At 62.7% G+C, this 22,152-nt stretch overlaps 1 protein-coding gene across 6 annotated transcripts in view; it reads right to left on the bottom strand.

Annotated features, from left to right (window-relative positions):
- Positions 1 to 22,152, bottom strand: part of ATP2B4 (ATPase plasma membrane Ca2+ transporting 4) — a 91,563-nt gene that overhangs the window by 38,551 nt on the left and 30,860 nt on the right. For 5 of the 6 annotated variants that reach the window (XM_055144248.1, XM_055144251.1, XM_055144254.1 and 2 more), the window contains exon 2: positions 5,009 to 5,724. In XM_055144248.1, coding sequence (XP_055000223.1) covers positions 5,009 to 5,201 — 193 coding nt within the window. In that variant the 5' untranslated portion in view covers positions 5,202 to 5,724. Of the gene's footprint in view, positions 1 to 5,008; positions 5,725 to 6,073; positions 6,090 to 22,152 lie in introns of those variants that run through there. The other variant, XM_055144249.1, reaches the window with a different exon arrangement.

Raw genomic sequence — 22,152 nt, 5'->3', positions numbered from 1 at the left:
CCTCAGTGGGGTCGGTCCTTAGGCCTGACAGCCGTGCTCGGGGGGGCCCCCTCCCAGGCCTTTGGAGGTGGCCCTCTCGGGAGGGGGAGGGGAGTGTGGCACGGTCCTCAAAGCTGGATGGTGTTACCAGGGTGTGTCCCTGCTGGGGGCCGGCGGGGTGGGGGGCTCCCCCCTGCCCGTGAAGGAAAGCATCGAGGGAGAAAGCAAGGGGCCTCCCGCCTCTGCCACAGCCGGCAACTCTGTCCCGGCCTAGAAGGACCCGAGTGCCGTGGCTTCCCAGCACGGGAGCTGGCGTCCACCTAAGGGAGGGGCGTGCTTGGGAGAAGGCTGGAAAATCGCTTCCCCAGCGATGGTCCCGGATTGGGCCTGGGTCGGCCTCCATCCCTCCACCCTATAAACCAGCACCTTCGGGGGAATCTCCGGAGAGGCCCCTTGGCGGGGCAGGGCCTGGACTGGCATCCAAGCCGGTGGAGGCAGAGTCCAGCAGTGCTTGGCAGCACTGAGCATGGACAGGAAGGCGGCTCAGAGAGGCCGGGCCCTCTAGGGAGCGGCCAGTGGCCCCCTGCCTCCCAGGTGTCCCCTGCCCCACGACCCGCCGGTGTGGCCTGAAGCACCTGTGTGTCTCCCGGGGTCCCCTGGCCTCTGTCACTCAGCAGACCAGGCTGTCAGAGAGCACGCTGGGAAAGTGGGGGGGTGCGCGGGGGGCGGTGTCTCTGGTCTCTGGAAACTGGGCACACCCCACGTCAAGGGCAGCTGGAGCCAACCTCCACTCGGAGGGCAGCGGCCTCGCGCCCAGCAGACGGGTGTGTGCGGGTCTGTCCAGGGCTTTGCAGGTCTAGCCCAGCAGCTCCGGGGAAGCCCCTCAGTCCCACGCAGACGGGCAGCGGGTCCCGCCCTGTCTCCACTGTGCCGGGTCCCCTGCACTCCGTGTCGGCAGCAGGAGGGGGAGCAGGGCGGCCTCATGCCCGTGTCACGCATGGAGGCCCGCTTGTTCCTATAGCCCGAGGTCTGCTACGACCCTGCCTGGACCCCGAGCAAGTGAAACAAGACACATGAAGGGAACCAGCCCCAAAGCCGTGCCCTGTCCTGGCTAGATGTCATGGAGGTCACCCACTCCGTCCTCCGCGCCACCTCCCCTCTCCCCGCCTCACTGTAAGCTCCCCTGAGCTCTCCCTGAGGTCAGCAGCTGCTCCATTCCCCGCATGCCCCGCACAGAGGCCAGCCTGGGGCTCCCGGCAAGGTGGCCCTGGGCATCCAGCTTGGCCAACTGTCCCACCCCCGTTCTTCCTGCCCACAGAGGTTCCCGGGCCGCCGGAGAGTCAGATGGAGCCACTCGGAGCGGGGAGAAGATTCTGCCAGCCTGGAGCGAAGAATCGTCCCCAGCCAAGGCTGAAGCGTCTAGCGTCCCCTCTGCGCCACTGAGAGAGCAGGGAGAGTCGTGGGCGGGGCTCGGGGAAGTCCGTGTCACAAGCTCTGCATGACTCCGTGCCCCTGCCTGGCAGCACTTCGGGGACAGAACCCCAGGGCCTGGGCTGGGCCGGGCGAGGAGGCGGGTGGGGCACGCCCAGGCCTTTCTCCAGCATCTAAGCTCCCGCTTGGAGGCCGCTTGCCCCAAGTTCCTGCAAACTTTTCTCACCTAAGTATTTCTTTTATGATGCCACGACACTCGCCTCCAGTGCTCCCCTCCCCTCGCTGCTGTTTGGAGCTAGTCCACCCACCTGTGCCCCTTGGCTTCCCTCGAAAACGCTCCTCTGGCCTGCGGGTGGGAGACACGGTGCAGGGTTGAGGCACACGGCATATGGCTCCCCAGCACGGCAGGCACAGCCCGGGAGCTGCGTCCCCGGGTCCTCGAAGGGACCTGCTGGCCCCTCGGCCAAGACCCAGCAGGAGGGGCCCCGAGACGCTCCGCCTCACCCCCAAACAGCTAGCTGGGCTTGAGTCTGGCTCACATGCTCGTCTGAGCACGGTGGGTGGAGTACACCAGTCTCTGCACCCGGCCCAGCAGAGGAGGCCCGGGGAGCGCTTCCTGGGAAGTTTTAATCCCGCTGGGGTGAGAGCTCAGGGTGGCGGCAGCAGTGGGACCAGGGCGGTAAGGAAAGTGCTGAGCTTAGCTCCTGTCCTGGACAGCTGCTAAAAATACAGACATATATGCATCACACATTATATATGTGTGTATGTGTATGTATATGCATATGTATATGTATGTATATGTATATGTATATATATTGTCTAGTTCTCCCTCTCGGAGAATCCAGTAAGCTACCGAGAGTATCCTGCTCGCAAGGCAGAGCCTGGCAAGCTCCCCGTGGCGTATTCGATATGCCAAAACCAATAACAATGATGAGTCTCGTTCCTCTGACCCTGAAAGAGCCTCCAATGCGGCACCGTTGGGAAGAGCGAGTAAAGAGAGGCTGCTAAAATCTCAGGGCTAGGACGAATGGAGATGTTACTGGTGGCCGCTTGTGCAAATCAATGAACAACAGGATGACAGCGATGCAGTGATGTATATGTATTTATGTGAAACACAGGGAGCCAGGCAGCCGGCTCCTCTCCTCTCCTCTCCTGACCCCATACTCACATGCCCACTCTCCGCCCCCCCCCCCCCAATACCAGCAAGCTCTACCGAAGAAGTTCCAAGTGGGCCTATCTGCCACTGGGGCCTGGGGAAAGACAACCAGCACCGGTGACCCAATGCAGGCTGGTTCTGGGACGTCCATTGGAATTTAAAAAAAAAAAAAATCTGTGGTGCTTTCTATAGTCCCTTCTATAAAATGAAGCAGGATCTGGGACCAGAAAGGTAGTACAATGGGTAGGGCATTTGCCTTGCAAGCAGCTGACCAGGGTTCAATCCTATCAATCAATCAATCAATCAGGAGTGATTCCCGAGTGCAGAGTCAGCAGTAAACCCTGAGCGTCGCTGGGTGTGGCCCCCAGACAAAACGAAACAGGATGCCCCAGGAGAGTCATCAAAGGGTGGAGCCCTGGGTGTCTGCCCTGGTGCACAGGGTGCTCAGAGCACTGGGGACAGTGTCCAGCAAGGCTGCGCAAAGAAACAAATGAAAATGGAGAGGTATTTGCATACAATCCATGCATGGCCTCTGGTACACCTTAAGTCTTCTCTAGATTACTTATGATACCTGAGACAATGCAAATCTCATGCGAACGGTGAGCTAGATGGTTTGTTCGGGGAATAATGACCAGCAAAGGAGAGATGGGTGTTCAGTAGAGAGGCTGCCGGCCACGCAGAACCGAACACGTACATCACACATTTTCCATCTGTGGCAGGCCATGCCCACGGAAGTGGGGCTCTGGGGAGAGAGGGTCAAGTGCGCTAGAAATTTCTATCTGGTTCCGTTGTTTTCTTTCTTTCATCGTTTCTGTGTTGGGTCCACACCCAGCAGTGCCCGGGCACACGCAGTGCCAGGGGCCAGACAGGGCCACCTCTGTGCAAAGCGTGCAGTGCTCAGCCCTCTGAGTTCCCTCCAGCCCCGCCCTGCCTCTGCCTCTGTGCCTGCATGCCCTCTCGTGCAGATTCTACAAATAATAATGCAGGAGCATTGCTACTTGACATCTCCACCTGCCCAGCGAGAAAGGCCCCAATCCCAAGGACGCCCCCCGCTCGTGAAAAACAGGCCTTCGAATAACATAGCATTGACCCAGAGGGTAGGGGATCAGCCTTGCAGTTCAGTCCCTGATTTATTTTCTTCTTCTTGGGTCACACCCGGCGATGCTCAGGGGTTGTTCCTAGCTTTGCGCTCAGGAATCACCCCTGGCGGTGCTCAGGGGAGCATATGGTATGCTGGGAATCGAACCCGGGTCGGCCACGTGCAAGGCAAACGCCCTACCCGCTGTGCTATCGCTCCAGCCCCTCCGTCCCTGATTTCTAAAGGAGGCTCTTCTCTCTGCCGGCCTGATGGAGCAGCTCAGCGGCCCCTTACGTGGACAGAGTCCCTGCTTCCTTCCCCTCCCTTTCTTCTCTTCCTCGAGGAGGTCACTGCTGGCAAAGGTGGTGGGGAGGCTACAGCCCTGGGAATCCTGTTTCCTGGGCCCAGCCTGCCCCGTTCGGGCCAGTCCGATGGCCATCCTGCAGGGGAAGCGGTCAGGAGAGATACGTGTGTTGTAAGCAGAAGGTCAGTGCAGACCCGGGCCGTGGCACGGGCCCTGGAGCCAGGGGCTGGTCCTGCCACAGTCCATGGCCACGGAAGCCTCCCGCCGGCCAGAGGGGCGGTGCCTGGCTCAGGGCTGCAAGCAGGATGGCAGCGAATCTAAGAGCACCATTCGCTGAGTCTGCCGAGTTTGCCCTCTGAGGTTGATGAGAGGCGGCCGGGGGGTTCTCTGGGAATCTGCAGGGGCCGTGGGAAAGGGTTCGGACACTCGGGAAACAAGGCTGGGCCCTGCAGCCAGCTGGGTTGGGTTCTTGCACCTGACTCAGAACAGCGGGATCCAGAACACGAGGGGAGGGGGAAGAGCAACCCCACGGAAACAGCATCGTCTCAGCCAGACCTACGGGGAAGAGCTTGTCCTCAGAGCCAGCGTGTGCTCATCCCGAGAGCGGCACGGACTCCCGGGCCCCTCACCTGGACCTGGGCATCAACTGCAGGGAGGGACAGTGGGGACAGTCACGCACGCGCACACACACACACACACACACACACACACACACACATACACGCACACACACACACACACACCCCTTTCCAACATTCAAAAATACAAGAAGACACCGCAGGTACTCAAGGTTCTGGAAGTTTCTCCCGAACACCTGGGCTGGGTTTTACCCTGGGTTTCTCTGGCGCCAGTGATAAGCCCGAGCATAGTCTATACAGTGCTGCAGCAGCACCATCTCGGGGCAAGAGCTGCCTCTTCAGGGCCTCCCTTCCTGCCGGGACGCCGAGAGAGCCCAGAGAGGCTGCCCAGAGCAAGCGCTGGTCTCCAGAAGCAGGGCTCCCCCAGAGGTGGGGAAAATCATTTTCACCGCCAGCCCCTTCCTCTGGGCCCCGCACCTTACCTTCCACTGGGCTGGTCTTCAGCTTGTTGCAGAGGCTCAGGACCCCTCCGTAGTTGGTGTTGATCTGCTGGAGGGCATCCAAGGAACGCAGCTCCATGAGCTTCCGCAGCTCCCCGAGGGTGCAGCCGAAGTCCCCCTCGCGGCCCTCCATCCTCGAGTTGGCCGTCAAGGAATGGTCGGGCGCGTTCGTCATCTTGTCCGCTCTTCCCAAATCCCTCTATCAGAGAAGAGGTGTTGGGTGGTGGTGGGGGGGTGTTTCCTTCCACTGATCAAGGTCGCCTGCCCCTCTGGCCCTGGCCTTGGCTTCTTCCTATTTCTGATTCTCTGCGGGCCCCGTCAGGAAACGGATTGACTGTGTCTTGTGCAATAAGCTTCCAGGTAAGCCCAAGGCTGGATGCTTTTTTCCCCCCCTTATGAAGACTGGCAACAGAGGAGGAAGAGAATGGGGGAAACAAGTGGAAGCCGGACGACGTGCCACGATGATTGCTGTCCCCAAGTATTGATGGAAATGACTGTCCGGGGGCAGGTCGGTTCCTAGTTTACACCAACTTGACCAGATGGAGGTGTAAACAGGATGGACATGTTACCGTGGAGGCACCCTCAACAACAACCAGCAACTGTGGTGGTAGAGAGGTGGCAGGGGGAGGACGACGAGGCGGAGGAGGAGGAGGAGGAGGAGGAGGAGGGCTGCCTGGATACCGATGACAACTGGGTCTCTGGAAGAGAGGCAAAGACAGATAAAAAGAAGCCGTTAGAGCCGCCATGGAGAGCCAACATGTGTAAAGGCAAGAGGGGCCCGTGCTAGCCTGGGGCTTTTGGTGACAGTTGAGACCTGGGGGAGCGAACTGACTCAGAAGCAGCCACTTCCTCCCTGGGATGCCCCAGTTGCTGCTTCTCTACCCCCGTAGAGAAGTCACGCCAGACACACCTCAGTCTTCATGTCTCACGCCACACATGTCCCCCTCAGGCGCTCAGAAACCCAAGGCGATGCCCCCGATGGCCCGGGCACAGGCCCTCCCGCTGTGTTGGGGGGCCCTCCAACAGAATTCTTTGGGCTGGTCTTACCTATAACCGGTGAGGAGGTCAGCGGGAAGGCCGGGGCCGGTGGTCTGAGGCTGCTCTCTCCCCCTGGCCCCCATGCCCTGCTCTCTTCTCTCGAGCCCACTTTACCCCCCCCACCAGGAGACAAGCCGAGAGCGGCCCAGGCCCAACACAGGGCCGCAGTGATCAGGAAATTCCCCAGCACTGCCAGTGAGAGGAGGTCTGGACCGTGGCCTGGGCCCCGCCCCTTTCCAGAAAGCTTCACTCTGGCGGGTGGCGATACAGGGTGGGTCCCGCTCCAGAAAGGAGACAGGAGGGCGCTGAGGCGGGCAGATAGTGGGTCTGAGGGCTGGGGCGGGGAAGGCAGCCGCTATCCACACAGGGTGCTCGGAAGCCAGGCTCGTCCCCGGTTCAGCCTAGGAGGGGCAGGGCAGGGAGGGGCGTGGGAGCTGGAGGTGGAGGAAACAGCCCCACTCAAGCCCAGCCCTGGAACTGTCGGCTCTCGTGAGGGCCACGCCGGACACTTCCACACACTGCTCGCCTGAGCTCACGGCACGGGCGAGGCGAGCAGCTCCCACGCATCCTCCTTGCACCCTGGCTTCCAGAGGGCAGTAAAGAAGCACGATTGGCATCAGAGAGGAGGAACTCGACTCCTACTGTTGACTTTAAAAAAAAAAAGTGGGGGGGGGGGCTGGAGTGATAGCACAGCGGGTAGGGCGTTTGCCCTGCATGCGGCCGACCCGGGTTTGATTTCGATTCCCAGCATCCCATAGGGTCCCCCCAGCACCGCCAGGAGTGATTCCTCAGTGCATGAGCCAGAAGTAACCTCTGTGCCTTGCTGGGTGTGACCCCCCCAAAAAAACAATCCCCCGTGGCCGGAGTTGCCACTGATTCCATCTAACGGGGTCTCCAGTTCCCCCAGGAGGGCTGGAGGTGGTGACACCGCAGACTCCGCCACAGGGTTTTGGGGCTCCTCCCGGGGCTTAATGGTGAGCCGGCAGGGGTTGGGGTTGGTGCTGCCGTCAGGCCAGAAACATCACACTCACTTTCTGTTTGGAATGCTCGGAAAAAGGAGGTCTGGAAAGATCCCAAGGCTGGGAGGAGCCGGGGAGAGGGTTTACAGGCTCCGTCCCCGGCACTGCACGGGCCCCAAGCACCAGCAGGCCATGTCGGGGCGGGGGGGGGGGGTGGGGGCGGGAGGGTCCAGACCTAGCAAACAGAAAATCAAAGATGGAAAACCATATGGGCAAGAAGGGGGACCGGCTGTACCCCAGGACATTTTCACAGGCTTCTCGCCATTTCAGCGTGTGCCTCGGTGCCGGGAAGCAGCCAGAGCCCATCTTGACCTGTAAGTAGGACTCCTTAACCTTTCAAGAGGATGCGGAGGGAGGGCGGACAGAGCGCTCCCGCCTGGGGCAGAGGTTTTCCTTCCCGTCTCTGCCCCTGCACCCTGCGCACGTGTGCCTGCCCTGCCTCACACGACCCGTCTCTCCAGCGCCCAGCAGAGACCCCGGCACGGGGCAGACTTCCTGCCCACTGGTGTTAATGTTTGTGGCGGGAGGTCACTGGCAGACTCAGTGCCAGGTTTACCAGGCACCCCCGGGCTGGTCCCTGAGGCTTCCTTCTGGTCAGTTTCTCGTACCTTTAACTGGGACGAGACTCAGTCTTACATTTTCCCACCATCCTAAGGAAGGGATCGGGGGCCGGGATCTCAGAGATGAGCAGTGCTCGGAGAGCTTGAGAGAGAGGTGCTTGCACCCAGGGCAGGACACTAGAGCAAGCTTAGCTTGCTTTCTTGACTTGGTTTGGGTTTGGAGCATCTCTCTGGGGTGCTCAGGGTTACTCTTAGACCTGTGCTCTGGGGGCCGAATCTGACACCTGAAATCGAACAGATACTGGCCACAAGCACAGCGGGTGCCTTAGCCCTTGTGCTATCCCTCTGGTCTACTGAGATCGGTCTGAGAGTTTATTCTTTACCACCCCACCCCACGCCCCATTATTTGTGGCTTTGGGACACGTCTGGTGATGCTCAGGGTTGACTCCTGGCTCTGTCCCCAGGGATGATTCTTGGGGGTGCTGGGGGACCATATAGGGCATCAGGGATGGAACCCGGGTCAGCCTCATGCAAGGCAAGCTTCCTACCTGTGGTGCTGTGGCTCCAGCCCCAGCGACCTGGCCTCAAGCCCAAGCGCCTTAAGCTCACAAGTCCCTCCCTCACCCTTCCTCTCCTCCACCACCGAAAAGGGAACATCCTGAGGCTAGGGCAGAAGCAGCAGCAATGACCGCTACTAGGTGATACCGTCGTGGGTTTCTGGAGAAAACGGAGAGTCCGCATCAGAATTCCACGGAGTCTCTCCCTGAGGTACCGAAGAGGAGAGACCTCCTGTCCTGATGAGGAAAGGCCACAGGTGACCCCCGGGCAGTGGAGGCAAGGAGGCCCATCTGCCCCTCTCGAGACCCCACCGCAGGAGGCGGGACCCTCAGTGGCTGGCGCGGGGGTCCCGTGGGGGCAGTGCCCAGCCGTGGCCCACGGAGGTGCTTCTGGAACCAGGAGGCGGAGCAGGTGCCTCTCCCGGGAAGCCAGCTCTCTGCCGTCTCCTCCGCGCGGCGGAGCCCCTGGCCTTATTAGGCAGCTGGCAGAGGACCTGCGAGTGCTCCGACTCCAGGCCCAGGCGCCGGGAGTCCCCCTCTCTCCCCAGCCAGATGAGTCACCGGCCCGGGGCATTCTGGGTAGGAGGCGCCCCTCCTCCTCCTCTCCAGCATCTGGGCAGCCTCGGGGAGAATCGGAAGGGAGCAGCAAATTCCCATCCCTTCCTGCAAGGGCAGAAAAAGCATCTTCCTGTCCGTGCCCACGGAATCCTTTTCCCTGTTAACCCTCTCCCCGCAGAGTCCTGGGGCGTCCGCGCGGCAGTCTGCCAGGAGGGCGAGGGCATCGCGGAGTCAGTTGCAGGGAGAGCCAAGGCCAGGGGCCTCCGGGAAGGAGAAGACCTGGGGGGTCCCTGGAACGGCAGCAGCCCTGCTGCCTGCACCCCACGTTCGGGCTCCGTGTCGTGCAAATGCCCAGGGGGCCTTTCAAGCGCAGGCATCTCCGGGGTGCACAGGCGCCTCCCTCCCTTTGGCACAAAAGCTGGCCCTGGCCCTTGCTTTTGCTTTTTCCTCGCTTTTTCCAGCTGTGCTCAGGGATCACTCCGGGTGGGGCTCGGAGAACCGTCTGTGGTGCCAGGAGCCAAGCACCAGTGGGACCCAAAGACCCTCCCTGCTGTCCCATCGCTCCGGCTCTGACCCGTGCCTTTTCTTTTCAGAACCTGCATCACGTCCCACCCCTCCCTTCTGTTCCTTGGCGCCCGAGAAACCCTGCAGCCCCCTTATACCCCCCTGACTCCCGATAACTCAGGCTGCAGCTTCCAGCAAGTGTTCCGGAAGGACCAGCGAGCCACCGAGCCGTGGGGGGTGACGGAGGGGCACCATCCCTGCCCCCCTGCCCAAGGAACCCCTCACTCTCAGGCTCTCTCCCACGGGCCAGAGGTGCATCCTCGGCCACCCGAGGAGACGGGGTGAGTCCCAGGGCCGAGAGTATCTGGAGGGTCCCCGAGGAGCCCAGCCCTGGGGACTTCCCCCTGCCAGGGGGAACCTGCGGAAGAAGAGCGGGACCCTCCTGTAGCACCCGGCGAGTGCCTGGGAAGCAAAGTGCACACGGATATGGGGGAAGAAGCCAGGGGGGCCTGGGGACCAAGGCAGGGAGGCGCGGCTGAGGGGGAACACCCCCCAACAGAGAGAGGCTCTGCCCCCCTCCCCGGGGCTTGGCAACCCCCCCGGGTCACGTCATCACTGGCTGACTTCTCAGAATGCTCTGGCTGGAGACAGGAGGGGTTAAAGGACAGACGGGCCCCTGGAAGGCCCCAGGAGGGGTAAGAAGGATGTCAGGGCCCAGGAAGGCCCCGGGAAAGGCAAGAAGGACAAAGGGGCCCCAGGAAGGCCCCAGGAAAGGAAAGGGGTCCCAGGAAGGCACCACGAGGAATAAGAAGGATGTAGGGGTCCCATGAAGGCTCCAGAGAAGGTGAGGACGACGGAGGGGCCCCAGGGAGGCACCAGGCTTCAGTTCCTCTCGCCTGGCCAGCTTGGACCCCAAGGCTCTCTCCCCGTCCCACGTCAGCCCCTGTCCCTCTTTCGGGGAGTGAATGGGTGTCAGGATGGAAACCGTGTTTGTGGAGCCCCGCGGGAGCTAGGGACCCCTGCAGGCACTTTCTGTGGCTACGGGGGTGAACTGCCCACGCACGCATCGATCTCTAAGAAAGCACGCTCCCGACTATCGACAGGGATCACACGCGTGTCGGTCTGCACAGAAAGCACGCTCATGAATTAGCTGCAGAAACCACACGCGTGTCTCTACACAGAAAGCACACACACACACACACCCCTAGACAGAAGCCGCACGCCCGCGGGCACCTCTGTGCCAAGCGCGCCCAGTGGCTGGCGTGAGTGGGGGCTCGTGGCCGCCAGCCGCCGTCCTTTCCAACCGGGCCGTTTCCCGGCACTGAGGGACGGTCCCTCCGCTTCCCCGCGGCCCCAGGAGACCAAGAGCAGCAGCCGGGGGTGGGGGGCTGGCCTGGGTCTAAGACCACTGCCTGCAGGACAGGCCGGCTCTGCGAGAAAGCCAAACGAAGAGATGCGGCCCCCCCCCCCACCAAGCCCAGAGAGAGTTGGAGGCCCCCGGGAGCCCGGGAAGGAAGATGGGGCGTCAGGGCTGAGTCCCCGGGGCCCCAGAAGCCGGGGCAGCCCCTCCCGGTGCGCTTGGCTCTGGACAGGGGCCACTCCGGGCAGGTCCAGTTCCCAGTTGGGCTCCCGAGGAGGGAACAAGGGCCCCCCCGGCCCCCCCGTACATTGCCGCCTCACGCCTCCACTTGGCAGGGCCATGCCTCGTCCCCCCGCCCGCCCCCAGATCCTTCCGCCTCCAGCAGAGCCCTGGACACCCGCCCTTCCGCGAGTCCTGCTCACCTCTCCGGCATCCCGCGCTTGCAGGGTGGCACAGCTCCTGGCTGGCCCTTCCCCTGGAACTCCTAACCCCTCCCCCAGCCCCAGCCCCCCCACGGGCCGCTCTGCTTCTCCCTCCCTGTGTCTCGGGGTCCCTCAGCTCGTGCCTCGGAGCCCAGCCCCCACGCCGGCAGCGCCCCTGCCCGCCCGCCCCCCACACTCGCCCCCTCGGCTCCCAGGCCTCCGGGGGCATCTGGGCTGCAGTGGCGGTGCCCCCCCCTGCCACCAGTAGCCCCATCCCTGCTCGGGCCAGGAAGCGGGCCAGGGCGGAGGCAGCAGAACAAACCACAGGCTGGCCTGGCAGCACCCGAGGGCCGGGACCAGAGGCTGCCTCCAGCCAGGCCGGGCCCGGAGAGCTGGGCACTGCCTCCACCGAGCTGCCCCGGGGCGCCAGCATCCCCGTGCCCACCTCCCACAGCCCCCCCTCCCACCCACGAGGCGCCTCGGCCCCTGGGCTCCATCCCCCTCCCCAGAGCACACGAAGTCAGCATGAGGTCCCTGGGCCCTCACCTGCAACCCATACCCAGGTGTCAGTCTCCAATAAGCCCAAGGCATCGAGCGAGCACTGAGTGGGGAGTCAGGTGACCGAGTGCCCTCCAGTGACAGGCAGGGAGGACGGGCCAGCTGGTGGTCAGACAGGTGAGCCACACACGGTGCTTGGAGGAGGGGAGAGGAGACGGAACAACGTTTTGCTGTCGTGTTGAGGGTCACACCTGGCAGGGCAGGGTGGGGCGGGGCCCTCTGCGGTGCCAGGGAGTGAACCCAGCGGCGCCTCATGCAGAGCCGAGCTCTGGCCTCGGAGCTGCTCCCTGGCCAACACCGAGCTCAGTTTTCTTTCTCAAATACTCGAAAAACATATTTTTTTTATTTGCGGTGTTGGGGGTGGAACCCGGGCTCCCGCGTGGGGAGGTGCTCTCCGCTGAGCCACGGCCAGACCCCGGCTGGACAGCCCTTGAGCAGGTGCAGCCAGGAGGCCAGAGGGATAGTACAGCGGGGAGGGCGCTGGCCCGGCAGGCAGCGAGCCCCCAGCATCCCACACGGCCCCCTGAGCACCAGCAGGAGTGAGTCCTGAGTGCAGAGCCAGGAGTCAGCCCCGAGCGCCACTGGGCGTGACCCAAAACAAGCGAGCAAAGGAGCAAATTATATCCGCAGGTTCCCCAGGGACAGCGAAAGCAGCGCTCTGCGTCGTCAGGGACACACGGAAACCAGGAGGCACACGGGAAACGCAGCTCGCGTCAGGGACAGGCCCCGTGCCAGGAGGAGGGGACAGGGGGCTGAGGGCGCACGATGCTGACAGCCCCCGACTCCCCAGTCCCAACGGCTCAAAAGTCTGTGCCTGAGTCCAGAACAAGCCACCAGACTTTGATACCGAAAGCTTTCGGCCCGGAGGGGCCGCCCGACGGGGCCTCACGGGGACAATGATGACAACGTTTATCAGAGCTGGCCACATGGCTCCGGGAGGCCAGCGAAGGTCAGGGTCTAAGATAGCCGAGCTCTCTCTAGACGCGTCACCGAGATCTGAGCCGAAGGGGGCTGCCCGGTCCTGGCCCTGGGGCCTGTGCTGGAGACCCCAGGGCCCATCAAGACGGAGCCAAGAAGGGTCTGTGCGGGCACTGGGGTCCCCGCCCGCCCCCGCCTCCTAAAATACCAGCAGTGCCATCTCGGAGCCGAAGGGCAGGCCACCGAGCATGGCCTGACTCAGACTGACCGGGGGCACCTCCTGTGGCACAGGGGTGTGGGATCGAGCACAGCAAAGGGAGCACGGAGGGGATGATGAGGCGGAGCAACTCCTCCCCAGCCGACCAAGGAGAACGGGGCTGGTCTCAGGGGGCAACCCTGCTGCCCCCCCGGGAGGCCGGGTCCAGATGGGAGGGTGCGGGAGCCTCACCCACCCTCTCCCCGCGGGGCTGGCGGGGACGGCTCAGGACCCGGGTGAGCACGGGGCTCCGGCTGGGCTCACAGATGCAGGGCAGCCCCTCGGAGCCGGGCAGATGGATACACTGGGCAGCCCCACGGGCAGCCCCGGAAGGGACACTCTCAGGAGACACAGCTGGCCCTTCCTGGGGCTGCCGCTGCTCTCGAGAGGGAACAAAGCGGCTTTTTAGCAGCTGGAGGGGATTCTGCTATTTTTAGACGGGACTTCCAGCAAGATCACCCACGCTCCAGAGAGGCTAGGAGGTCACTGTCCCCAGGCCGGAGGCCTGGACTCCTCGCACTGGGGCCCTCGGGGCCAAGGGGGAAGCCGCCTGTCTCAGACTGAAACAGTATCTCAGCCCCTGCACCAGTGTGTGTGTGTGTGTGTGTGTGTGTGTGTGTGCAAGTGTATGCATGTATGCATGCATGTGTGCATGCGTGTGTGTACGTGTGTATGTGTACACACGTGCATACGTGTGCACATGTGTGCACGTGTGTGCATGTGTGCTCGCATGTGTGGTGTGTGTACGCGTGTGTGTATGTGTACACGTGTGCATACGTGTGTACGTGTGCGCATGTGTGTGCATGTGTGCTCGCGTGTGTGTATGGTGTGTGTATGAGTGTGCGCGTGTGTGTGTGCTGGCGTGCATGTGCATGTGTGTGCATGTGTGTACGCGTGTACATGTGTGCATGCATGTGTATATGTATGCATGTGTGTGAGTGTGTGCATGTGTGTGCATGTGTGCTCGAGTGTGTGTGCGTGCGTGTGTGCTGGTGTGCACGTGCAGGTGTGTGCATGTGTGTATGAGTGTGTGTGTGTGTGTGTGTGTGTGTGTGCGCGTGTGTATGTGTGTGTGCTGTGGGGGTACTCTTTCCCCAGGGCAGGAGAAGATGGGGAAGAGAAAGAACTCTGTGACTGATGGGCTGGAGCAAGAGTCCCTTGGGGAGGGCACTGGCCTTGAATGTGGCTGACTCAGGTTCCATCCCGGCCTAGTCCCCTGAGCACCACCAGGGTGATCCCTGAGCACAGAGCCAGGAGTAAATCCTGAGCACTGCTGGGTGTGCCCCCTTCAAAAGAGAGAACTCGTTGTCTGACCTACCCCCCGGACTTTGTGCAAGCTGACACCCGCTGTCTCTCTGCACCCGGCAGTCCACCGTGAGAGTGGACAGCCGCCCGCTGTCCGGCCCTGCCTGCTCCGGCCTGTCCGCCCAGCTCTGTGGGCCCACGGGGAACACGCAAGCTGAGTGTCAGTGTGTCGGCAGGGGCTCACCCCCACACGCCGCCTCACCCCACCCCCTCTCATGGTCAGCCAGGGCCCTGGGAAGAGGATACGGCAGGCCAGAGCGATGGTACCGCAGAGAAGGCACCTGCCATATACGTCGGTTTGATCCCCATCGTCCCGTATGGTCTCCTGAGCACTGTCAGGAGTGAGCCCTGAGCACAGAGCCAGGAGTGAGCCCTGAGCATCGCCAGGTGTGGCCCCAGAACAAGCAAACAAAGAGGACCGTGGTCCCTACCCTGGAGCCCAGCATCCAGGCGGGGCTTCTCAAACGGGGACGGGCAGCAGCTTGTGGCTTCTCAAACGGGGACGGGCAGCAGCTTGTCGGAGCCTGAACTGGGTCCTGCTCCCAAGTGTCCCCACCAGGAGGGCCAGGGGGGCCCAGGAACGTGCATTTCCCAGCTGCCCCCTGACAGCCTCGGAAGGCACACACAGGTTCCAAAGCGTCCCTGCCACTCGCCGGCGGCACCTTGAGACCCTCAGGGCAGCCGAGGCCTGAGCTTGTCCTGAGACCCAGGCTCAGAGGGAGGCGAGGGCACCTCCCGGCGCACACAGCAGGCTCACCCTCCTCCCTCAGGGCAGCCCCCGGCTCTCCCTGGGGAAAGCCCGTCTCTGGGGCCAGCAGGCGGCTCCCAGGGCCAGAGCACATCTCTGCACGCAGGAGCCCCGGGTTCGATCCCCTGCACCCAAGCATGGCCGGGAGTGAGTCCTGAGCAGCGGCCAGGTTAGGAAACAATCCAAGGAAAACCCTTAACCGTGAGCCCCGTGGACGGGAGGCAGGATTTCAACTCAACCAGCTAGCTGGCAGGGTACCACCGAGGGCCTTGCACGCCCACCTCTTGAGTCCACAGGAAATGAGAGGGGTGGAGCACTGCACAGGTGAGCACTTCCTGTGTCCATGGGAGATGAAAAGGGATGGAGCACTGCACAGGTGAGCACTTCCTGTGTCCACAGAGATGAGACAGGGTGGAGCACTGTACAGGTGAGCACTTCCAGTGTCCACAGAGATGAGAAAGGGTGGAGCACTGTACAGGTGAGCACTTCCAGTGTCCACTGAGATGAGAAAGGGTGGAGCACTGTACAGGTGAGCACTTCCAGTGTCCACAGAGATGAGAAGGGAGTGGAGCCTCCACGGGAGAGGGGAAAGGAGGGAGCACCACTCAGGGACGCACGGACGCTCACTCCGGCCTCCCCGTGTCCCCTCCGCCCACCACCTGGGCTGCAGCTGCCCTTTCCCTGACCCTCCCACGGGCCCCCAGCCCCACCCCGGCGCCTGCCCACAGCTGCGGCCACAGCTGCTGTTTTCCAGTCGGGGTGACAGGCTGCTATAAACTGCCGTCCCGGGTTGCCATGGCGAAGTGAGTGTGCCGGGGAAGCTATTTATGTGCCGGCGACGGCAGCGGGGTCTGTTTTTATTATTCCACTTTCCAAGTTTTCCTTTTCCAGCCGCCTGAGACGGCGTTCTGGAAGAAAGGCAAGAACGAGAGCCTGCAGGTCAAGGCAGCTTCCTGCCCGCGCGGGCCGCCACGCGCCCACCGGGCTCCCCGCACTCCGTGCTCCCTCCGCAATGGCGGGAGACAGAGCCGCCCTGTCCTCTCCCTTCCCGTCCGAGCCCGGGTGCAGCCGGCAGTGCTCCTGCCCGCACCCCCAGGGCCCGCTGCTGCCAAAGTCCCCAGGATTCCACCCGGGGTCACGGGAAGTGAGCTCAGAGCCCCCCAGTGCCTGTCTGGGTGCTGCCCCCACCATGGGGCCTCCCAGACTCAGCAAAGAAGGGTAGGGGGCTTCTCTCGGACCTCTCTCCTCTGGGGGAGCCACTGCACCCCACGTGAGCTGCACCCCACGTGACCTCTCAGCCTGGGCACTGAGTCCTCCCCGGGCAGCACCACGGGCAGCAGGAGGGGCCATCGCGGGGAGCACAAGGGTCTGGGGGTCCGGCGGGTAAGGCCCAGGGCGGGGGGCAAGCGGTGGGGAGTGCATGGAGGTCAGACACTGGTGACCCCAAGGGCACCCGGGCCGTCTCCACTCACTGGCCAACACCAAAGTAGCCGAGGAGAAGAGACAAAGGGACAACGATGGTCAGACGCAGCTCACGAGGGTCAGGAAGCAGAAGGTCGAGTCCCGTGGGACACACACACACACACACACACACACACGCGTGCAGACACGCACGCACACATGCATGCACACAGCGGAGCGTGTGGGCGGCCATCGAGACAAGGGCTGCCAATCAATCACCAAGGGAAGAGACTCACTAACCAGAAACAGCTGGGCTGGGTGGAGGAGGAGCGGCTCGGGTGTGACCACCCGCTTTCTGCACCGCACTGCCCCTGGCCCGGGCGGGACCGCCCGAGGCCGCTGCACCCACCCGAGGGCAACGCTCAGTGGGAGCAAGAAGGCAGAGTCCTGCTCTTGCAGCGCTTCTCGCTCGCACGAGGGCCGCCGGGCCCCCAGACGTCCCGCGTCGGGCAGGACACAGGGGAGAACGAGTCCCGGGGGAGGAGACAGGCCGGGAGGAGGGCGAGCCCGGGTTCCAGTCCTGACGCAGAGCCTCGCTGGGAAAACCAGGGCTGGGGCAGACCCAGGCCTGGCAGAGCACTCTCATTCCCGAGCCACCGAGGAGCTGTTCCCGTGGCGGGGTGGGGAGGGGAGGGAACGGGGAGCACTGGCCTGGATGGCCGGAGGCGGCGGGCCCGAGGGTGGGGACTCGAGGCATCAGCTGGTGTGAGCCTACGCTGGAGACAGAAGCAGGCGGGGCGCAGGCCGGAGGGCTGAGATGCACAGCGGGAGACGGACACGGGCCCATTGTTGAGACAAGGGTAGAGCAAGAGGTGACTCAGCGGCCAGCGGTCACCGGAGAGAGGACCAGGAGAAAGTGTGCAAGGCTGTGATGCTTCCGAGAAGCCTTCAGCTTTATACTGGCCTAACGAGTGGGAGGGAGGGAGGGAGGGAAGAGGGAAGGAGGGAAAGAAGGAAGGAGGGAAGAAGGGAAGGAGGGAAAGAAGGAAGCAGGGAAGAAGGGAAGGAAGGGAGGGAGGGAGGGAAGGAGGAAAGGAAGGAAGGAAGGAAGGAAGGAAGGAAGGAAGGAAGGAAGGAAGGAAGGAAGGAAGGAAGGAAGGAAGGAAGGAAGGGAGGGAGGGAGGGAGGAAGGGAGGGAGGGAGGGAGGGAGGGAGGGAGGGAGGGAGGGAGGATGAAAGCGGGAGGGAAAAGGGAGGGGAGGAAGGAAGGAAGGGGAGGAGGAAAGAGAAAGGAAGGAAGAAGAGGAGGGAAGGAAGGGAGGGAGAAGGAGGGAGAAAGGAAGGCAGGAAGGCAGGAAGGCAGGAAGGAAGGAAGGAAGGAAGGAAGGAAGGAAGGAAGGAAGGAAGGAAGGAAGGAAGGAAGGAAGGAAGGAAGGAAGGAAGGAAGGAAGGAAGAAGGGGAGAAGAGAGAAGAGGGGAGGGGAGGGGAGGAGAGCAAGAAGGGAGGGAGGAAGGAGAGGGAAGGAAGGGCGGGCACTGCCCCTCTGCTCAGGCACGCTTCCACGCCCGAGGAGGTCCCAGGGGATCCCGTTTCCAGAGACTCCTTACCTACGGCTCCTGAGAGCCACTCCCTGGGCACTCGCCTGTCTCCCGTCTGCCCCTGGGCCCGGGGGTGGACGGGGGCAGGTGTCACCGTCCTCCAGGAGAGACTCGGGCGCCAGGGTGCAGGCAGAAGGGACACAGCACCCCTGCGCAGGGGCCAACGCGAGGTGAGCTCCTCATCCCCACTGGGTCCCGGCTCTGCTCTGGGGCAGGCCCCCGGGAAGCCTGGTGGCTGAGGATGGCGGGAGGCTCTGGAGGCGGGAGGGGAACGCTTCCTTCCTTGCCCCTGAAGCACAGCACCGCCAGAGGCCACGCCAAGGACCCCGCACCGGACTCTTCCCACCTCTGCAGTGCTCGGAGTGGTGTGCCGAGAGCCCCAGATAGCAGCCGGGCCAGCCAGCGGTGCTGGGGCCACGTGGGCCGGGCCGCTGGCTCGCAGATGCACCCACACTCCCAAGAGGGAAGACGAGAGAAGGGGGGGATATTCCCACAGGCGGGATGGCCCCCCGTGGCCCCCCAGGGCCTTAGGTGAGAGTCACACCAACGGGGACCATGCATGAGACTAGGGGGCCAGCCAGGAGGACAAGGGGCCGAGTGACGGAGACAAGGTGGGTGGGGGGCAGTGTCTGGAGGAAGGCGGAGACCCCGTGGTCTAGACCAAAACCACGGCAGGCTCTAGAAGCCTCCGCCGTGCTCCCTGCCCCAGCTGCTTCTACCCTTCTAGCCCTGCTTCTCGCATCTTTCTAAGTTTCATTTGATAAAAATGGAGGAGGAGGAAGCGGGGAGCAAGCCGCAGACCCCCTCCCGCCGCACCCCCCCACCCATGCTCACTGGCCAGAACGGCCCGGCCTCTTTCATTCGGAGGAACCAAAGCGACCGTCTTCAGTTTCAGTGGCTTCGGCAGAGACACACACGTCCTCTTTCACACCATCCTGGACCCTCCTCTAGGTTCTGCCTCTGCTGGGGGAGCCCCCGCAGGGGTGCGGGGAGGCCGGGCAGGGTCCCCCACCTGCAGCGAGACAGACGCGGATCCCGTCCACTTCCCATCGAAGGGCCAAACCTGGCCAGCCAGGCCTATCCAGCTGCAGGACCTCCCGGCCCCTCCATCCCACCCCCAGAGGCTACGGAGACAAATCCCCGGGGAGTCCCTGTCCCGCCCCACCCCTGCCCCGCCCCCTCGAGGGCTCGGGGAGAGGGCAAGGGGCAAAGCGGCAGGCGGAGACCATGCGTGCCTGCACCGTGTGGGAGTTTTCCCAGCTCCAGGCCCGGGCACCAGCTGTTCCGAATGAGTCAGCTGTGGGGAAGGGGGGTCCCTGCCCTGCCTCGTGGACACCTCCCTCTGCAGGCCGCCAAGGCCAGGGAGAAGGAGAGGGCAGGAGGCACGCAGCCGCCCTCCTCTCTCCCTCCTCCCTCTCCCTCCTCCCGCAGCCGGCCCTGAAAGAGGACTCCTTGGTGGGGGCAGCCCCACAGCAGGGCGGGCGGGCGAGGCCATGGAAACTTTGCCGTCTAAGGCTGTGGAATTCTTCCACCGGGCTCCTCGCCGTTAATCACCGAGACTCCCCGGGCTCCTGATTTGGGACTTTAAAAGGTAGCATCGGAGCATCTGAGAAGAGCAAGGCAAAAGCAGCCGGTGTGAGTTAGAAGCACGACACCCCCCAGCCCTCAGCTCTGAGAGGGGCAGAAAGAACACGGATGGGGGCAGGGGGTAATAAGAGGAGACCACAGTCCAGAATAGCCTCCCATGCTCTCAGCTAGCTCAGACTCCGGACAGACCCCACGGGCAGCGGGGCCCCTCTCCGAGTCAGCGCGGGTACTGGCTCCTGGGAAATCAGGGGCTCCCGTCCCCCCAGAAGGAAAGCCAGAGAGCTCCCAGCTCTGACACGAGGACCCCGATGGCCAAGGTGGCTCAGTGGCCTCAGGCCGGGCAGTCACGGTCCCTGGAGACACAGAGCTGTGACCCCAGGGAGGGGCAGGGGGCCAGTGGTCTACGGGGACGGTCTCGGGAGCCAAGACGGGGGAGGTACAGGGGGATGCTGGCGAGTCCCTTTCTGGGGAAAAGTGAGGGCGAACGAGCCCCTTCGGGGGGTGGGATTAGCCTCGGAAAGAAACAGGCGGCCCACAGCCGTCTCCCGTGTGCGGCCCTCCTGGCCGAGAAGGCAGAGAAAAAGCCGCTGGAAACCAGGACTTTCGGGGACGGAGTTGTGAGCTGTCTGGTCTTGGGTAAGGGAGACCTCTACAGAAGTGGGGGTGCTGCTCCCCAGAACCAAGGCTGCCTGCACCTATGAACACGGGCAACCCCCTCCCCCCCAGCATCCCTGCATTCTGGGTCCGAGGGAGCCCGGCGGGGACGAACAGTGGCACCGTGCATGGAAAGCCCACCTTTCCATGGCTGCGGGCAGGTGACAGGGCTGCAGGCCAGGAGTGGGGCTTCGTGCCCGGCAGACGCTCCTCAGACTGGGGCCAGCAGGGGGCCGCACGTGTAGTGGACAGGAGATGGCGTGGCCGTGACCCTGGCATGCTGCCGTCAGTGACCCCTGCCTGCTCAAATCTGGAAGGGGCAGGGTCAAGTGTCCACCGGCCTTGAGGCAGATCAGGCCCGGCCCAGCTGGTCACTGGTATCTGTCCATGCCGGGACGTTCCAGGACGGCTTTAAGGGGGCTCAGATGCCCGGCTTTCCCCGCCGACTCCATCACGTCTCCCAGGACCCTCAAACCACAGCAGAGCGGGAGATCAAGGACTTGGAGAGGGGCTGGAGCGATAGCACAGCGGGTAGGGCGTTTGCCTTGCACGCAGCCGACCCAGGTTCGATCCCCAGCATCCCATAGGGTCCCCTGAGCACCACCAAGAGTAAGTCCTGAGTGCATGAGCCAGAACTAACCCATGTGACCCAAAAAGGAAAAAGCAAACAAACAAAAAGGACTTGGAGAAAGTCTCAGACAAACACCCCCTGGTTTGGGTGTGTGGGGGTACCCCCACAGCTCAGTGCTCAGGGATCGCTTCCGGTAGGCTGGGGGGGACCCTAAAGGATACCGGGGATCAAACCAGGACTGGCTGCATGTGAAGCAAGTTCCCTACCCGCTGTGCGACTGCTCTGGCCCCAAAACACTTTCTATTTAAATACTTAATTTTATTTTGGTCATGCTGGCTTACAGGGCTCTGCGAGGTTATACGTCATCAGGGCGCTCTGAGACCAAGCCCGCCCAGCACCTCCACCTCCATGCCCTGGGCACCCCCACATTCCTCACGCTCCCCACACCGCCAGCCTGGGTGCCTCCAGGTCTGCGGTCGAGTCAAAGGGTTTGTTGTCATTGCAATTTGTTCTCCTCTTGTTTTCTTTATGAACCACACGTTAAATGAGACCAGCTCTTTGTCTTCTTCATCCCTCCTGACCTTATTCACTTAGCTGAGTCCCCTCCCCCTCCCATCCATATTGTCTCGAATGGAAAGATTTTTGTCTTTAAAATACAAATATCAGGGCTGGAGTGATAGCACAGCGGGTAGGGCGTTTGCCTTGCATGCGGCCAACCCGGGTTCGAATCCCAGCATCCCATATGGTCCCTTGAGCACCGCCAGGGATAATTCCTGAGTACATGAGCCAGGAATGACGCCTGTGCATTGCCAGGTGTGACCCAAAAAGCAAAATAAATAAATAAATAAATAAATAAATAAATAAATAAATAAAACAAATATCAGTTAACAAGTCCGAGGAGAGGGAGCGGGACAGACTCAGAATGGCTGCACCCATTGTATGTGGGTGACACAGTAGGAAGCGAATTCCCAGGGGCAGTAGAGGCAAGGCCAGGAGGACTGGTCCTCTGTTGGAAGCCTGCCACAAACCCAGGGGGGCGGTTAGGATAGAGAAGGGGGCACTGTGACAAGGACAGGTGGAGAGGGTCACTCTGGACAGGAACTGAGTGCTGAGAGAGGGGCCACGCGTGACAACCTTTCAGCACCTGTACTGCAAACCACAATGCACAGAGCGAGGGCGGGGCGGGGCGGGGTGGGGCGGGGCGGGGTGGGGAGGAAGCAGCAGGCTCACTTCCCCTGGTGCACCCTCCTCCTGAGCGGGTGCCTGAGCTGGTCTCCTGCGGGCAACCCCCCCCCCCCACAACCAGCCCTTCGAGCCACCCCCCTGGCTGAGCATCCAGTGTCAAGACATACCGAACCCTGGCAGCAAGCCGGGGCCTCGGTCATCAGCGTGGCCAGCGGCTCGTCTCTGTGCACGCCTGCTGCCAGTTCGGGCTCTGCACCCCGCACTCTGCCGTGTACCGGGGAGACATATGCAGGGCCACTCCCAGCCCTGCCGGCTCAGGACGTGCT

The sequence above is a fragment of the Sorex araneus genome, chromosome 7 (assembly GCF_027595985.1).
Source record: "Sorex araneus isolate mSorAra2 chromosome 7, mSorAra2.pri, whole genome shotgun sequence".
NCBI classification, from domain to species: Eukaryota; Metazoa; Chordata; class Mammalia; order Eulipotyphla; family Soricidae; genus Sorex; species Sorex araneus.
Note: the sequence above shows the minus strand (reverse complement) of the source record. Positions and strands in the feature narration are given on the sequence as shown.